Source organism: Corylus avellana, chromosome ca1, assembly GCF_901000735.1.
Source record: "Corylus avellana chromosome ca1, CavTom2PMs-1.0".
Classification (NCBI taxonomy): domain Eukaryota; kingdom Viridiplantae; phylum Streptophyta; class Magnoliopsida; order Fagales; family Betulaceae; genus Corylus; species Corylus avellana.
In genome coordinates, this window is record NC_081541.1 from 16,263,364 (window position 1) to 16,279,682 (window position 16,319).

A 16,319-nucleotide genomic window follows, 5' to 3' on the forward strand; every position below is an offset into this window, starting at 1 on the left:
CTAAAAAAAGATCTGGTTGTGGCCCAATGTATTTTGCGGCACAAAAGTTTGCACTTTTATTGACTTTCTTAGCTTCCCAAGAAGAGGAGACTGGGATAGAGTCAAGAAAATCAAAAATAAGAGAGGAGATTTGCTAGTCTTGGAAGAGAATCAAATTTTGGAGAGCCAAGATCACAATTTGAGAATCTCATTCAATGATAAATTGATTGAGATTGAGAGAGGAGATCAAAGTGCCTACTAAACAAGCTGCTAGGGCTTCACCATAATTTGGATGACATGGAGGGTTGATTTTGGACACAGTAGAGATGATAATCCCTTCATGATTACGGTATATAGCTGCTTGAGCAAAGAAAGAGTCCTTTATAGCAGCATCAAAGTTAATTTTGAACCAGTTTTATGGAGGAGGAATACACTTCTCAAAAGGTGGATGAGATTTCAATTGCCAAGAATTATAGTGTTCAAAAGTAATTTTGATAATATTCTTCGAGATTTGTATCGCCTCAAATTTTGTTCCTTTGTGAAAAACTTTCCGAGATAGCCATAGAATGTCACAAGCAACTGCAGCAAAGATTTGGAATTTATGGTGTTCATCCTTGGGAATGCCTAGCGAGATGCTAGGGGAGATGATAAGCTTTATCCGATCAACCATATCGAGGAATTTGAACATTGTGGAATTAAGTGGCGATTTTATACTTTCAACTTTTTGTTTGTGATTTTCATATGCGTCAAATAATATCGAAAAATGTTTTCAAACAAATCATTAAATAAAAGAAAAATCATTTTTCGAGTAAGAACATTTTATGTCGAAACAAACCGAGCTTAAAACTAATTAACTCCACAAAACCCTACCCACTGCCGAAAAAGAAAAAAAAAAAAAAAAAAAAAAAAAAGTAAGACCTAAAAATGCTAAAATCAAAAGCCACGTACAAAAAAAAAAAAAAAAACAAAACAAAGAAAAAGAAAATCATAATATTTCAACTATAAAAGTAGCTGTGCGATTCTCAATTTAATCACGCAAAGCTGTTGCTACTATCAGAGAAATAGAGAGGGAGAGAGAGTGTGTTGGGGTTCTGACTTCTGCATCGGCGATTAGATCTCAACCACAGCGTTCATCATGGTGATTCGACTCTCTGTTATTGCTGATCCTGTTGTTTCCTTTTGTATATAATTCTATATACATGTTTTATGTGTGTGCGTTTATATATATATATATATGCGTGTGTGTGTGTGTGTGTATCTATGTATGCATGTTTGTTTGTTCGTTTGGTTCTCGGGTTCAGCATATCACCGCCGCTATAGGTTTTATTGTTCAAATCAAGTCGGAGTAATTATATTATCTGTATAATGCGTTTGTGTATTTGTATAATTAAATCTGTGTTTATGTATGCATGCCGATATGGTATAATTGTGTAATGCTTGACCCTTTTGCTTCCCTATTCGGCACTGTAATGCGTGTTTCTGGATTTCTCACTGACCAAATTGGAAAATTGTGATGTTTATTGCTCTTTGATTCATTATGAACGAAATGGTTTTATGCCCTTTAAGTGCTCGTGCCGTAAATGATTCTATGTATTTGTGTGTTGAAGAATAATTTCATTATTATTTGTGTGTTGAATTTGTGCATTCTTTGATTCCTTTTTCTGTGATTAGGGCTTGGTTCTGAAACTAAGTGTTTGTTCCTGTCCCCTGCCCCCCAAAATTATTTTCAGGTTCTTTTACAGCTAGACCCGTTTCTTAATGAACTCACTAGCATGTTTGAGCGCAGCAACGAGAAAGGTTCTGTTTGGGTTACTCTTAAGCGATGTACGTGTAAATTTTCTCCTCCATTCCATTGGCTTCTCTCTCTCTATCCCTTTAATAGCAGTAATGGATTTTTGGGGGTGTTATGTTTGGTATTCTGATCAGTGCTTTTCATTATTGTAATGTTTCAGCATCCTTAAAGTCTAAGGTGCAGAGGAATAAAATGGCGACTGCAGGTGAAGCAATTGAGTATAGATGCCTTATCCGTGCTACTGATGGGAAAAAGACGATTTCTACTTCAGTGTGTATTTTTTGCCCCTTTATACTCATTGATTGCTCTTCCATTCTTTAGCTTTATTATTGAAGTTATACTTGAGAACCCTAGATATGTTTTGGAATTGAGTGACATATGATTGTTTACTTGTATTTTTCCATGCACAATTTGCTAAATTTTATGTAGTTCTGAGTTTTGTGCAATACTTTTTTTTAATGAGGGATTTGCAGAGTTCTGTTGTTTGAAATTGCATTATACCTATAGTGCTAGCATCGATTGGGGAAAACTTAGGTGTTTGTTTTCCCCCTTGCTTTGAAAGTTGGGGTATTCTGGTAGATGGTATAAAATGTTTAATGGACACTCACAAGAATTATTTAAATAGATAGTTTTAGAAGGATCAATTGATCGATTGATGAGAGAAGGGTGAGGCTGTTGAGTTCAGTAGGAAAGTGGGTGAAACTTTTACTGCTTGAATTGGAAGCTAAAGAAAATATGTGTGGTGAATTGCAATTTCTTACCAGGCTTGAAGAGATAGAACCACATGGTTGATTGTTGATGATGTAAAACTTGAGATGCCACCTCCCTCACACACCCTGGAAAAGAGGAAAAAAATGTCCATGCTAAAAGTTTATTGGAGTTTCTTTGGTATGAGGGTGGACCGGTCATATGATGAGCATTGCTAATATTTTCTTACAGCCTTGAGGAATTTATCAAGGGATCTTTTTAGAGAGTTTGTTCTATCATATTTTCTTGGAGTAGTGGATCCTGTGGAAACCTTGATTTCAAGATGAAGGTTAATCAGAATATGAAGGCATTGGTCCATATGATTTGATTGTCATAAAGCTGAAATCTGCAAGAAATTTTGGTATGTTGACGATTATTTATCCCATGCATATCAGATGTAAACATTCTGGATTTTGCTATTGCTACTAATATTTTTGTAGGCAGTAATCAGATTTTAGGGAACCATTGGTGATTGGTTAATTCTGAATAGTCTGCTAAATTACTCTCATCTTGGAGTAGGGGAATTTAGTGGAGGGTTAGAGGAAGGTTATGGCCCAAATTGTCTGATTGACATGATACTGTATTCTGCAAGAAATGCTGAGATATGGATACTATACTTTTTGATGATTAGTTATCCCATGCAAAGTGCATGTCGTCTATACTAACTAGCATGTCAAACCGATGCCTGGTCCAAATATTTTGTTGGACTGAATGGCTTTTCAACTGAAAGCTTTGATAGTCTGTTAGGGTCCATCTGTTATTTTAAAATTGAAATAAGCTTTGATTTTGTATAGGATTAGGATGTCTATTGTAGCAGAAGTTGCAATCTCCTTGATGAGCAAGATGTCATGTAAAAAAGTAATTGCCTTTTTGTTAACAATTTGAAGATGTCATGTAAAAAAGTCTTTTGCCCTTTTGCTTGATTAAATGGAAGCATTTCTTACTTTAAGGTAACAGCTAATGCAAGGTATTGTAATTGCCTTGCATTTAAAGTAGCTTTGCTCCAAATTACAGTAGTTATTTTGCTTTATCATTTGGAAGTAGCTTGGAATTTCTCTTGTACCTAGGGGCGCCTTACGCTTTTAATAAAACACTCTTTACTTATCAAAAAAAAAAAAAAAGTAGCTTGGAATTCAGGACCTCACAAGGTACCATGATTACCTTGCTGGTGCAGCTGTGATTTTGGACTACGCTATACCATCATATAGCATGATGATTCTGTAGTTTCAAAACATATATTAGATAAACAAGGTGGAACATATTTCTGAGGTTTTGCTGCCAGCTCTTTTCCAGGAATTTTAAGCTCTTTTTAATAGTGTAATTTTCTTCTTTTTTTCCTTCCATGTGTGATTGCTTTGGAAACTTAGGTGTGATTGCCTAGGTTTTACTTATTTAATTTTTTTTTTAGAAAGCTATAAAGATAATCTATAATTCCCATCCGAAACAGTTTTTCTTTCTAGATCCAACCATCCTTGAACCTACAGACTTTAAAACGAAACCTGTAATCGCCCTCTACAGTTCTGTTATTTTAACATTTTGCATTAGAATCTGGAAGCTATGCTCATTTTTACTGGCACTTTTATTTTTAAATCAAAGTTTCCTAATCAGAATTCTTTGTGTTTTTCATGTAGCCATGTTCTGGCAGAAATTCAAATGTTCTTGGGAAAAGAATTTTTTTTTTTTGAAATTCAAGATAATAGATTCTTTTAGGTATCACCTGCTAGAGTGAGAAAAGCATGTAGTTGCGGCCACATGGTTGTGGTTGGAGGTTTCCTCGTTCTATTTGATGATAGAGAATGATTATAAGTGGGTGTTTAGGTTAAGGAGAAATTGATACTTTGTGGAGAAGCATTACAAAATTATGTAAAACGTCTGTGATTTATTTCATAGGTTTCGGGCCATGGTACCAAAATAGGGTCCGAAGCTAGAGCATTCTCTTGTTTGTGCTAGGTTGATGGACATTCTTTGTTTTTTTTTTTTGACTTCAATGGAACTTTATGCTTGTTGAGATTACAGCCTACTTTTAGTGCATGGCTTACAGTTTTCACTGGTTTTGATTGGAAAGGTTGGAGCAAAGGATCATCAGCGCTTTCAAGCTTCTTATGCAACTATCCTCAAGGCCCACATGACAGCTCTAAAGAAAAGGGAGAGAAAGGATAAGAAAAAAGCTGCAGAGGGTGATAAGAAAGAAGGGGCTGCGAAGAAGCCCAAGAGGGTGTAAATAATTCCCCTTTTTACTCCTTAGGCTCCTCCTCCTTTTTGAGAAAGAAAAAGAAAGAAAAAAAAAAAAAAAAATCAACTTGAAGCAAGTTTAGGGACGAAGTATAGGTTTTTTTTAGATGTTACCTTTTGATTGATGGTATTTTCATGACCTGGTTGAATGGAAAGATTTGGAAGGTAGTCTTTAATGTTCTGCAGCTAAAATTAATTTTGAAAAAATTGTAGGATATATTTATTTTTTTGTTTTCAGCCTTGCGTGGATTTGTGTTCTCAAATTTCCTGAAGTCAACATCAAAAGATACAAATTGCACTAAAATCGATTGATTGGTATAAAGTGATTAGTAAACAGATGATATGTAATCATATTTGCTTAAATAGGATATCTGGATATGTGCTTCTTCATCTTTTAACAGATAATGAGAGTAGTATGTTGGTTCAGATTTATATATTCTTGGCCAAATGTAGATTATTTTTCCAGACATGACCAAAATCTATATGTTGTTGGATTATTTGCAAGATGCTGTAAAATAAACCTTCAGTTTTTTCAACGGTCCAAATGCAAGAATGATGTGTGGGGCTGATATTTTGTAATTACCATCACATTTGTTTGGACAGATTGGCACGTTCCAAGTTTGGGGTCATGACCTATCTGAACAGAATTTGGTGCTTCTGTCGACTGAAAACATTTTTCACTTACTTCACATGAACTTATGCTCTTTTTGCAAATACTCTCTAATGTTTAATGTCTCTTACTTTAGTGTATCGAATTTTCGTTTCGTTCCAAATATCTCTTTACTATTAGATATTGCAGTTAAAACAAACGGTGAAATGAGTAAAAGACTTTTATACATTATACTCCTAAAATTTTTTAAAATTTCAAATTTACCCTTATTCATAAATAAAAAATTATTATATTAAAAAAAAAAATTTGGCGGGTCTGACCCGGTGGGTCATAGGGGGCCACTTGGTCACTTGGTGACCCATCGTGGGCCACTTCTTTATTTTTTTATTTTTTTTAATATAATAATTATAATAATATGACCCGTGGGTCACAATACAGGTGGGTTAGATCCACCGATAAACTCACGGGTTGCAATCTTAAATAAGTGACTATTTTTTATTTATTTTTTGTATAGATGTTTGCATTCTTGAAAATGGTTTGAGAAACTCTTTTTGGGTGTGCTGCAAGAAAGAGAGAGAGAGCGGAGGAAAAGTGTGTTATAATAGATTGTTTTCATGGGTGAGATTGAGATTTAGTGTAATTGTGTCATATTATTTGCAATTTGGATAGACAATTGTGAAAGAGCCTTTGGGAAGTCCATCTTCCTAGGTAGGTTCCGAGACCTGTTCGGATAAGTAGGCCTCATAAGAAACTTTCTCACAATTGTCTGCTTGAAGTCCATCTTCGAGTAGACAATTTGGAAAGACAATTGTGAAAGAACCCTTGTGAAGTGCATCTTCTTAGGTAGGAGTTCGAACAATCCGAAACCGGCTCAAATAGGTAGGCCGCATATGGGACTTTCTCACAATTGTTTCCTCAAAGGTGTAAGAGAGCGGCGGAAAATGGCTTAGTAAACTATTTTATATTTTCAAGTTGACAAATATTTTGTGTTAAATCATGCATTCAAAATAAGAAAAATATTTCTAAAAAATATATATTTTACGCCGAAAAAAAAAAAAAGAAAAAGAAAAAAAAGTTTGCCTGGTACGAGGGGTCCTAGTTGTGTTATGGACAAAAGGAAAATATATTTTACCGTCAAATCCATGTACAAATAGTAGCTCTAAAACCGGGATTTTGCCCTTCTTGTTCTGGACTTCTAGTTGATAGAAAACATAGAAATACAATCACAATAAGATTGTCAGTAATATTCTTTCCTTTTTGTTTGCAGAAACCGAAATCCCAACATACCTTAAACAATCAATCTTTTGATCGTTTCACAACTTTTTTTTTTTTTTGTAAAGAAGTACAAGAATAGTTGAGTCTCTCGGCTCAAATAGAATCTAACCAAGATTTTATTCAATTATTTTTTCTCTTCTTCCTTTGTTTCTTTTTTGTTAGCTTAATCGATTAATCTATTATTCAGTTTGGAAAACAAATAATACTTTGTCCAACATGACGACTTATTCACAATTTTTGTGTGAACTTTCAAGAAACTTTGACTCAAATAATATTTTCTCCAACGATAAAAATGGAATAGGTGATGAGATTATGAATTCAAATCCGTGCAATTTTTCATAAACAATAGTAAAAAATTAGAGAAAAAAAAAATATTTAGCGTGTACTTTATCTGTGATGAGAATGTGAAAGATGAAAGAGTTTTTTTTTTTTTTTTTTTTCCTTTACTTTTTGGGGGGAAAAAATTCAAAATCAGTTCTCGTGCTTTACCAGATTTACGTATCAAAATGAACTCAAGTCCTTAAAGGTATGCAAAAAAAATAATTTAGTCCATATAGTTAAATTTCGTCTAGTAATTTAAAATGTTCCGCTAGTGTGACACTGATTTAAATATGACAAGTATCACAATTTTATTGACTCTAACGTTTCACGCTATCAGATTCTGTTAAGTCAGTGAACATAATTTGGCTGTAGGGACTAAAATTTTTTTTTTGGCGTATATCAATGATATTTGAATTCATTTTGATACTACAAGAAGTAAATTGCAAATCAGGTAAATTATAAACACTGATTTTACAATTTTTCCTTTTTTTCTTTGAAAACAAAGGGTTAGTATGGTCCACATACCGGAGTCGGGTCTAGTGTTGGCCCCACTATAAGGACATGTACTCCATTTTGAGAAAAAAAATGCTACAAAAACTCTCAAATCTATAATCTCAAATGCTTATTCTCTGTTTGATGTGACGGTAAAAATGTAATGGTAATTTAACCGAAATGAAAAGAAAAATACTACAAAAAATATTTATTGTGACAATAAAAATTAATATTAAATTTTAAATAAATTACTATTAAATTTCAAATTTAATAATTTTTATTGCGAAGTATTTAAATAACATTTCTCATTCCATTTCGTCACTTCCCATAAAATCGTAACGAACTGTTGAGTGAAGAGAGAGAGTATTTATCACTATAATAGTATAATGTTGACACTGTAAATGTTATTTGGATAATACGTGTACATGATTTCTTGGATTAGGGTTTTGGCGGCACTGAAGGTATGTCATGTTTATTCTATAATTTTTGGAATTTTCCAGTTTTTACTTTTTCCTTTTTTCTTTTTTATTCTTTTTAATTTCTTACTGTGTTTGGTTGTTGAGAAAAAACTCGTGTAAAGGAGCGGGAGTTTATTAATGTTTCATGTTGTTTTTTGGTTTCTTTTACTTGTTTTTTTTAATAAAGAATGATTATGTTACGTTTGTTGAAGCATGTTACCTAGTCCTTCTAATCTGTGTTTGAGGACGAATCTAGTGTTTGGCTCTGAGGAAAAAAAAGGATTTTTCGGATTCTTTTTGTTCATTCGAAGTAATTGATAAACTCATTGATTTTATTTTTAGTTCGTTAATGTTTTGTGGGTTGGAAAACTAAGTAAATAGACGTGTTAAAAAGAAAATATTTCATGTTATTAGTCATTAGGGTTCGGATTTATTCATGTGTTGTTTATTCTCCAATGTTTTGTATGCCTAGGTGAATAAAGAAAGCCGATTTTATAAGTGTGATTTGGGAGTGAAATTTAGAGCTAAGTCAAAATAATAACCAATTGGATTTACAAAGGAAAAAAGAAAGAAAGAAAGAGAGAGAATGACACAGGTCAAGGGCGGAACTAGGATTTTAAATGTGAGGGATGAAATTATATTAAAAAAAAAAAATTAGGAGAGTAAAAAGTTGATTTTAAAAATTTTGAGTAACAATTTCCCAAGCCTCTTAGTAGTTCCGCCCCTGGCACGGGGTGCTTGATTTAGCTGAAATTTTTGGACAAATGATTTAGTTGATTCTGTTGAAATGTGTTTAAGTGATGAATATGCTGGAAATGATCAAATTTAGCAACTCATATCTACTCAAGTTTAATTGAATTGTATATATTAAGTTAATTTTTCTATAAGTTTAATGTGTTCATAGTTTAGTTGGGTATCTGGACTTCAGTGATATTTCTTATCTCCTTTGTTATAGCCATGGTCTTTGAAAGCAGTGTTAAGGTTTGACATTAGCTTTGGTTTAGTGGTTTCTTTTATTGCAGGGAGTCTGTACCCTTCTTCATCACTTGCTATCATTTATAGAGGGCCAGTTTTTTTTTTTTTTTTTTTTTCAATTTGACTTTCTGCACTGATACAGTTCACTTGTTTCAGCTTGGCTGTACAAGTAAATGGAAGAATCTGGGATTTGATGAGGCATATCTCGGTGGGTCAATTGTTTTATTCAATATGTTTGTTGAAATCAAATGGATTAGAGAATGATGAATGGGGAACTCATTTGATTTATTCATAACCTATTCCTTGTCTAGTCAAATATTCCTCTGAATCGATTTTGTGGAATTGGATGAATCAGGTTCCTTATATATTTCAAGTACTTTCTTCTGATCAGTTCTAAGATGAACAAAATATATGGTTGAATTTGCTTTACTGAGGCCAGATAGGTATTGATAAGTGTACAGAATTTTGGGAGGAATTCAATTGAGGAGGGTATGCTTAGTCTAGTTGTGGTTTTGATTGTACTTTTTGGTGGTAAGACTCAATTTGTGGTGATTTAGTGGATCTCCCCACAACAATTAGCTATCAGAAAATTCGAATAAGATTGGATTTTGACAACCACTTTGCTTCTAATCTTCTCATCATGTTGCTAGAATTTCTTGCACGCCTTAAGAATCACTGCTCTTTTTCATCAAGCAAGGTTGATGATTTGAAAGATTCAGACAGAATAGTCCGTAGGCTTTCTTTATCTGAGCAAACAAAGCAGTTTGTTTATGCCATTTATGAACCAGAATCGAAGGCTGTGGTTTATGTACTAGCTGCACAGAACTTATCTGAACGGTCAGTTTCTGATGCAGTGTCTCTCATAAAGGAGGTTCGGCCACAGGCAGTTTTGGCTGAAATTTCTCTGTCCACCCTAGATGAGATTCTAGCTGAGAACAGCAATTCAAGGGGTGATATGGTGAGTTCAATGCCAACAACTTCTTTTGGGGTTCTCAAAGATTGTGTTCTCAATAAGATCAGTAAAGAGATGCATGAGAAAGTGGCATCGAACTTGGTTTTGCAAGAAATATTTGGTGTTGGTTTTCATGAGCATGTCATTGCAGCCAAAAGGGCTGCAGAGGAAGTGGGTTCCTGTTTCTTTTTGTTTAGATCTTCATTTGTAAATGATGAAGGGAATGGCTGTAACAAATCTGATATACAGGGTAAGTTTCAACCTCCAGTTCATGAGCAATGTGGTTTGTTTTCACAAAAATCAGGCTGTGTTTCCCCAAAGAGATTCTGTCTCACTGATAATTTTCAGTTGCAGAGTGCAAAATCCTGTGCACCAGAAGTTGAAGTTGGAGACTTTCTACCTAGATGCAATTACCAGGCTCCCCCATTTGCTCAGCCCATTTATCCTTTGCTGACTGATTTACGTGATATTTTTGTTGATCTACCATCCTTACGAATGGCTTTGGTTCATGCACAGAAGATGCTTTTTGATGTGAACCGTGGAGAGTTCATTGATGCACAAACTCTAGCTGAAGTTCAAACCTTCAGAATTGGCGTTGAAGGACTCAGAATTGCTCTCAACAGTGCCGCCAGGCGCCCCATGATCAGCAAAATGAAGCTTTCTGACCCACCCAGAGTGAGTTTCTCTGAGCTTTCTATAGATGATAACTCTCATGTCCTTTTAGCACAAGCCCTTAAGAGCCAGACCAAGAATTTCAAATCCATTGTGGCTATAGTGGAAGCCAAAAGCTTAGCAGGGCTAAGGAAAAACTGGAAAACACCTACCTCGTTGGAGGTTGAGGATCTGGCCAAACAATGCCTTACAGAGTACAAAGGTGACAAGAAGAGCCTAGCTATTGAAAAGAAGTTAACTGATGATAAAACAATGGTGGCAGTTGGGGCTGGAGATATCTCTATATCTACTTTTCTCAAGCTGGCTGCCCTGAAAGCCTTTGTTTTACTTGAACTCTTTTCTAAATACATGCAAGATTCTGCCATAATTGCCTTTGGGAAAAACATTGGCCTATCAAATGCTTCTGCCTTGAAGGCTGGTGCTTCTGCCCAGAAAATGCATGCACTGGTGCACAGCTTCATAGCCTCTGCCGAGCGAACAAGTTTTCAGATCATGCGGACGGCATTCTATGAGATAATGAGGAAGCGAGGGATGCAGCCAATTGGGTCAATGTTATGGCCCACCTTTGGGTGCAGTTTGGCCATGTGCTCTGGGCTGTTTGTTTATGGAGAAGGGGTTGAATGTGCTGTAGAATCTCTTCCTGATGCGCCCTCAATGGCCTGTTTGGGACGCGGAGTTCGTAGCCTGTACCAGGCATCTCAGGAAGCTAGTAGGGCAAATTGCAAAGATGCAAGAGAGAATAAATTCCCTCATGTACAGTTCTAAAAGCATAAAGATTTATCAGTGAGAGTTCAATAGTTTCCTTTAGTGTATATTGTTTGAACTATTCATGAATTTTCGTTGCATGGATGAAGTATTAGAAATTGTATGTCATAATTCCCAATACCAATGTTTTTTATTATAAAAAATTACAATGATAAAGATGTAAGCATGGAAGATATTGCAAAAAATTGAAAGTTTGATACTATAAATTAAGATTCTCAAACTATTATTCTTTTTGACCGGACTCGGTCAAAAATTCAAAACTTGTTACCGAACTCGAGCTGACCCGAGTCAGGAGCTGACCAGGGAGGGTTTTGCCCAGCCCTATTTATACCTTACATACTCTGTTAAGTTAGCAAACTACCTTGGATTTTGCTTAGAAAAAAATAAAGAAAAGTACCTTGGATTTTATTTGCTATTGCTACTTATCATTAGGCCTGTAAATGAGCTGAGCCGATCCGAGCTTTGGCAAACTCGGAGCTGCTCATTTAAACATACAAAGAAACGAGCCGATCTCGAGCTCGAGCCGATCTCGAGCTCGAGCCGAGCTTGAAACCCCCTCAAGATCGACTCGTTAAGGATTTTTACACACTCGGGATCGTACTCGGGATCGCTACCTGAAATATTCGAGCCGAGTCGAGCCCTCGAGCTCGAATTAGGGACATAACTTACAAAAGACTGACATCGAGCCCGAGCCCGAACTCGAGCTCGAGCTAGAAAGCATTTCGAGCCTTAAACGGGTAGCTCGTTAACATTTATAGGCAAGAATGGTATTCCATTCCAACACATTTTAGTTCAACAATGTTTCAAGTTCATTCCAAATGCCAATTACAAATCAGGTAAGATTCACTAGAATAAGTTATATTCAGGACAAATATTACCAATGTAAAATTCAGGACAAATATAACTTACAAATTACAATAGCATTATAGCAGAAATTATAAACACCTAAAATTACATGCTTAGACAATTATATTAGAGCCTTACAAATCAAGCAACTTCAAATTGAAGAAAACAAATTAATTTACAAATAGAAGAATTACAAATCAAATTGAAGAAATTATAAATGACTGAAATGAATTAAATGACCAAAAGCCAAAATTCATCTAAAGAGACTACTCTTCATCCTCGCCACCAACTATCCACACCAGTCCATTGTCCACACTGCATTCAATGAAGAAAAGAAATGTGTTAAATGTTTTTAACTCCCTTGCAAGATGTCAAGGGAGTTTTATCACTTAAGATTGAGTAATTAGCAAGTATTCAAAAATAAGACGAGTAAATGCACATAAAATTAAACATTGCAAAATGAGGATATCAGGAAACAAGATACGTGTAATGTGTTCCACTTGCCAGTTGACACTGACCAGCCTGACCGTGACCCATACCCACACTGCTATCCATGTTTAAAAAAAAGGAGTTAGCCGTTTGGTGTTTGTAACACTCTTGCAACATAATTAGGGTGCTTTGGAAATAAAACAAAATTGGTAAGGACTTTCTATAGCCAAACAGCCTAAACCCACACATAACAAAGATCAACATGTACATCAAATTATAGACTTATAGTAATTAGTAAAACATGCATAGAACTGAGAAGTGAAGTGTGATGTACATTGTACATGAAAGCAATAGATGGTATAATAATGGAATAATAGATTATGTACTCAAATAGTCAAATGTGCAAAACTCAAAATAATAGAATCATGTTAATCAACCAAAACTACTAATTATATACAACCTATAAGTATAAAGAATAATAGTTGGTAAAAAAAAAAATCAAGTAATCTCAACAGATAGCAGCAGCATAAAACAAATTAGAAATTGAGTCACAAGTCATAAACATATACTAGAAGCAGTAGCATAAACCAGTGTATCACAACTAATCTCAACAGATAGCAACCACAGAAGCATAAGCATAATTGCATAAACCAGTGTATGATGTGTATCCCAACAAATCTCAAATCAGTAGCATAAATAAATAAATATGATATTTATAACTTATAAGCACATTTTTTTAGAGATTTTCAGGTATATAAAATGCAACTTAAAAATACCAAACTAGTAACTAGCATATGAAAATATGTGGCAGCTTTTAATGAAGTTTCTTAAAAGCAGAGACAAGGACCCAAGGAATGAATAATCACTGCAAACACAAACAAACCAAAAATATTGTTAGCAAATTTTTACTCCCTTGCATTTAGTTAGTCAAAGACGCAAAAAGTCTTTGACCTTTAATAAACGAGTTAAAGGAGGTTCAAATAATCAAATTTTTGCAGCAAAATGAAAACACTTAAATGAACAAGGAAGAAAGATATTACCTCAACAGGCTCAAATGATCAAGAGAGTTTCCAACAAAAGCACAATATAGCACTTAAACATTTCAAAATAAAACATAGTTATCAAAATACAGACTTAATAAGCAAAGGGAGACTGAATCCAAACATTTCAAAATAAAACATAGTTATCAAAATACAGACTTAATAAGCAAAGGGAGACTGAATCCAAAAATGAGGTGTTCAAATTACAGACTTAAACAAGGAAAGGACTGAAATAGATTGATATAGAAATACACTCCCTGTCTAAAATTCTGCATCACATCACATTCAGGTAGTTGTAGTTGTAGGCAACTCCACTTCAACCAATTTCTACAAAAACAAACACAAATTTAATATGGCCAGTTCATACATAAATAAAATTTAATAAAACTCTAAATAGTCTAAATACATAAATTATAAACAAAACTTACTTCACCAGCAGATTTTTTTCTTGAGGCCATGAAGTGCTCTCACCCAATCTGAACCACATAAGAGCATCTGAACAGTGTCAGGGGATAATGATGCTCTATGGGTTCAATAACCCTACCACCAGCACTGAAGGAGGATTCAGAAGCAACTGTACTTATGGGAACAGCCAAGATATCCTTTGCCATTCTAGACAAGATACGGTACTTCAAGGCATTGCATTTCCACCATGCCAAAGCATCAAAATCTGTTTCCATATATACTCCATTCTCATTCTCACCACAAATGTAGACATCCTCTTCAAGATAAACATTCAAATCTGTTTTAATGGGCCGGATGATGTCACTACTTCTTATATGGTCAGCAAACCTTGATCGACCTTCAGAAATTTTGGGCACCACATCTCTAACAAGTGCACTTGAGGAAGAAGAAGAAGGAACATTTACTTGGGCAGTTTCTTGCAATATACAAGCAGTATGGGCAGAAACATATGACTCAAATAACTCCTTCAGAACTGCCAACACATCTTTAATGCAATTACCAGCTTCGGTCACAGGATAGATGATAGGAAAACAGAAATTGATCAACTTCATCTTTTATCTAGGATCCAAGACAACAGCTATGGACATCAACAAATTCCTATCACCCCAATACTTATCAAATTTGTCAATCATCCTAATTGCCATTAACCTCATGTACTCATTCCTATCATCACACTTGATCATCAAAACTTCTTTCATCCTCCAAACCTCAGGTAAATACAGATTTGCAGTAGGGTACTCACTACTAGATACAACATTGGCTACATCGTTGAAAACTGACAAAACCTGGTTCACATTATCCACCATTTCCCACTATTCTGGAGTTATAACCCACTAAAATGCTTGCTCAACTCTGTGGTACCTAGGGAACACTTCTTTAAACTTAATTGTAGTGTCCAACATTAAATAGGTGTTGTTCCAACGTGTGGGGACATCTAAAATCAGCTTCTTACAGGGTAAATGCAATCTCTTTGCTATCTCACTAAAGACATTCAACCTACTTTTAGAAGCCACAATATATTTTATGCCCTGCCTAACATCATCTATAATACTCCTAATTTCAACAAGCCCAGATTGCACCAACAAGTTTGTAATGTGTGCACAATACCTAACATGAAACAACCTACCCCCAACCAACAAAGCATTCTTCAACTCAAAGTCATCTTTTATAATTCTAATTGCAGAATCATTAGCTGAAGCATTATTAACAGTAATGGTATGAATTTTATCCTCCATTCCCCAAGCAGAAAAACAATTCCTTAATGCATCAGCAATCACAACACCAGAATGTGGAGGAGGTACATTACAAAAATTTAAAATTCTTTTTTGGAGGCACCAAGTTGAATCCACAAAGTGGCAAGTCACCACCAGATATGACACTCTTTGACAAGAGGTCCACATATCGGTGGTGATGTTCACCTTGTCAACCAATTTCAAAAGTGTTCTCAGCTTCCTTTTTTCATTTTGGTAAGTAGTAATGCAGTCATTCCTAACAATTGCACGGCTTATTTTTTTTCCAGTGGGGTGTGCAGGCCCTCATGAACTTATTAAAAAGTTCATACTCCATCATATTAAAAGGGTACTCGTGAAGTAGCACCATATGGGCAGCAAGTTCCCTAATCCTACTCTCTTTGAAACTAAAAGTTGTCAAACTTCCCACACCATCATGGTCACTGCTAGGCTCAAATGACAAGGTATTTTGCTTTTTAGCACTACTAAACTCCACATATCTAACATATGAAGTCAAATGCCTATTTAGGGTTGAGATAGTACTAGATTTTCCAACAGCAAACAATCTCTTACACCAATTGCATTGTGATTTTTTAACCCCCCCTATTGTAACAGAAACAAAGTCATTTCAGACTTTGGAAGTCTTTTGCCTTTCCTTCTTTTGATATTGTCCATTCTCACTCAGGCCACTTCCATCCCCATCCCCAGCCTCATGGCCCCCATCCATAGACCCAGCCCCATCACCAGCCCCATCCCCACCAACAGCAGGACAAACAGTGTTAACATGTTGGTTTGGGTTATTTTCAGTGCTACCAGACTCAACAGATCCAGGTGTAGGGATCACAATAAGTGTATCATCATGTACATCAACTTCAATACCTTCCAATTCCATATACTTATTCGTAATCTCCATAACTGTTAATTAAAAAATTTAATTGATGAGAAACTTCTAGCTTTCTATTTTCAAATTTCAAACATGGCAAATTTTTAACTAACATAAATAATTGTTGTAATAGAATCATAGATAATTAGATAAACAT

At 35.0% G+C, this 16,319-nt stretch overlaps 2 protein-coding genes across 6 annotated transcripts; both read left to right on the forward strand.

Moving 5' to 3' along the window:
- Window positions 1–959: 959 nt before the first annotated feature.
- LOC132164410 (signal recognition particle 14 kDa protein-like) lies at window positions 960–5,286 on the forward strand. Of its 3 annotated transcripts, none has more exons than XM_059574921.1 (4): window positions 960–1,117; window positions 1,710–1,809; window positions 1,932–2,041; window positions 4,584–5,286. In XM_059574921.1, the coding sequence occupies exons 1-4, from the start codon at window positions 1,115–1,117 to the stop codon at window positions 4,737–4,739; spliced, it is 369 nt and encodes a 122-aa protein (XP_059430904.1). In that variant the 5' UTR covers window positions 960–1,114; the 3' UTR covers window positions 4,740–5,286. The 3 variants fall into 3 exon arrangements, with proteins under 3 accessions (XP_059430904.1, XP_059430920.1, XP_059430912.1); XM_059574937.1 differs by having other exon boundaries at window positions 961–1,117; window positions 1,710–1,776; XM_059574929.1 differs by having other exon boundaries at window positions 971–1,117; window positions 1,710–1,803.
- Window positions 5,287–7,830: 2,544 nt separating this feature from the next.
- On the forward strand, window positions 7,831–11,390 carry LOC132162028 (uncharacterized). 3 transcript variants are annotated; one of them, XM_059572276.1, is made up of 3 exons: window positions 7,831–7,909; window positions 9,038–9,089; window positions 9,237–11,390. In XM_059572276.1, exon 3 carries the CDS (start codon window positions 9,522–9,524, stop codon window positions 11,268–11,270), a length of 1,749 nt encoding a protein of 582 aa, XP_059428259.1. In that variant the 5' UTR covers window positions 7,831–7,909; window positions 9,038–9,089; window positions 9,237–9,521; the 3' UTR covers window positions 11,271–11,390. The 3 variants fall into 3 exon arrangements, with proteins under 3 accessions (XP_059428259.1, XP_059428267.1, XP_059428274.1); XM_059572284.1 differs by lacking the exons at window positions 7,831–7,909; window positions 9,038–9,089 and having other exon boundaries at window positions 9,995–10,083; window positions 10,182–11,390; XM_059572291.1 differs by lacking the exons at window positions 7,831–7,909; window positions 9,038–9,089 and having other exon boundaries at window positions 9,999–10,083; window positions 10,188–11,390.
- Window positions 11,391–16,319: the final 4,929 nt, after the last annotated feature.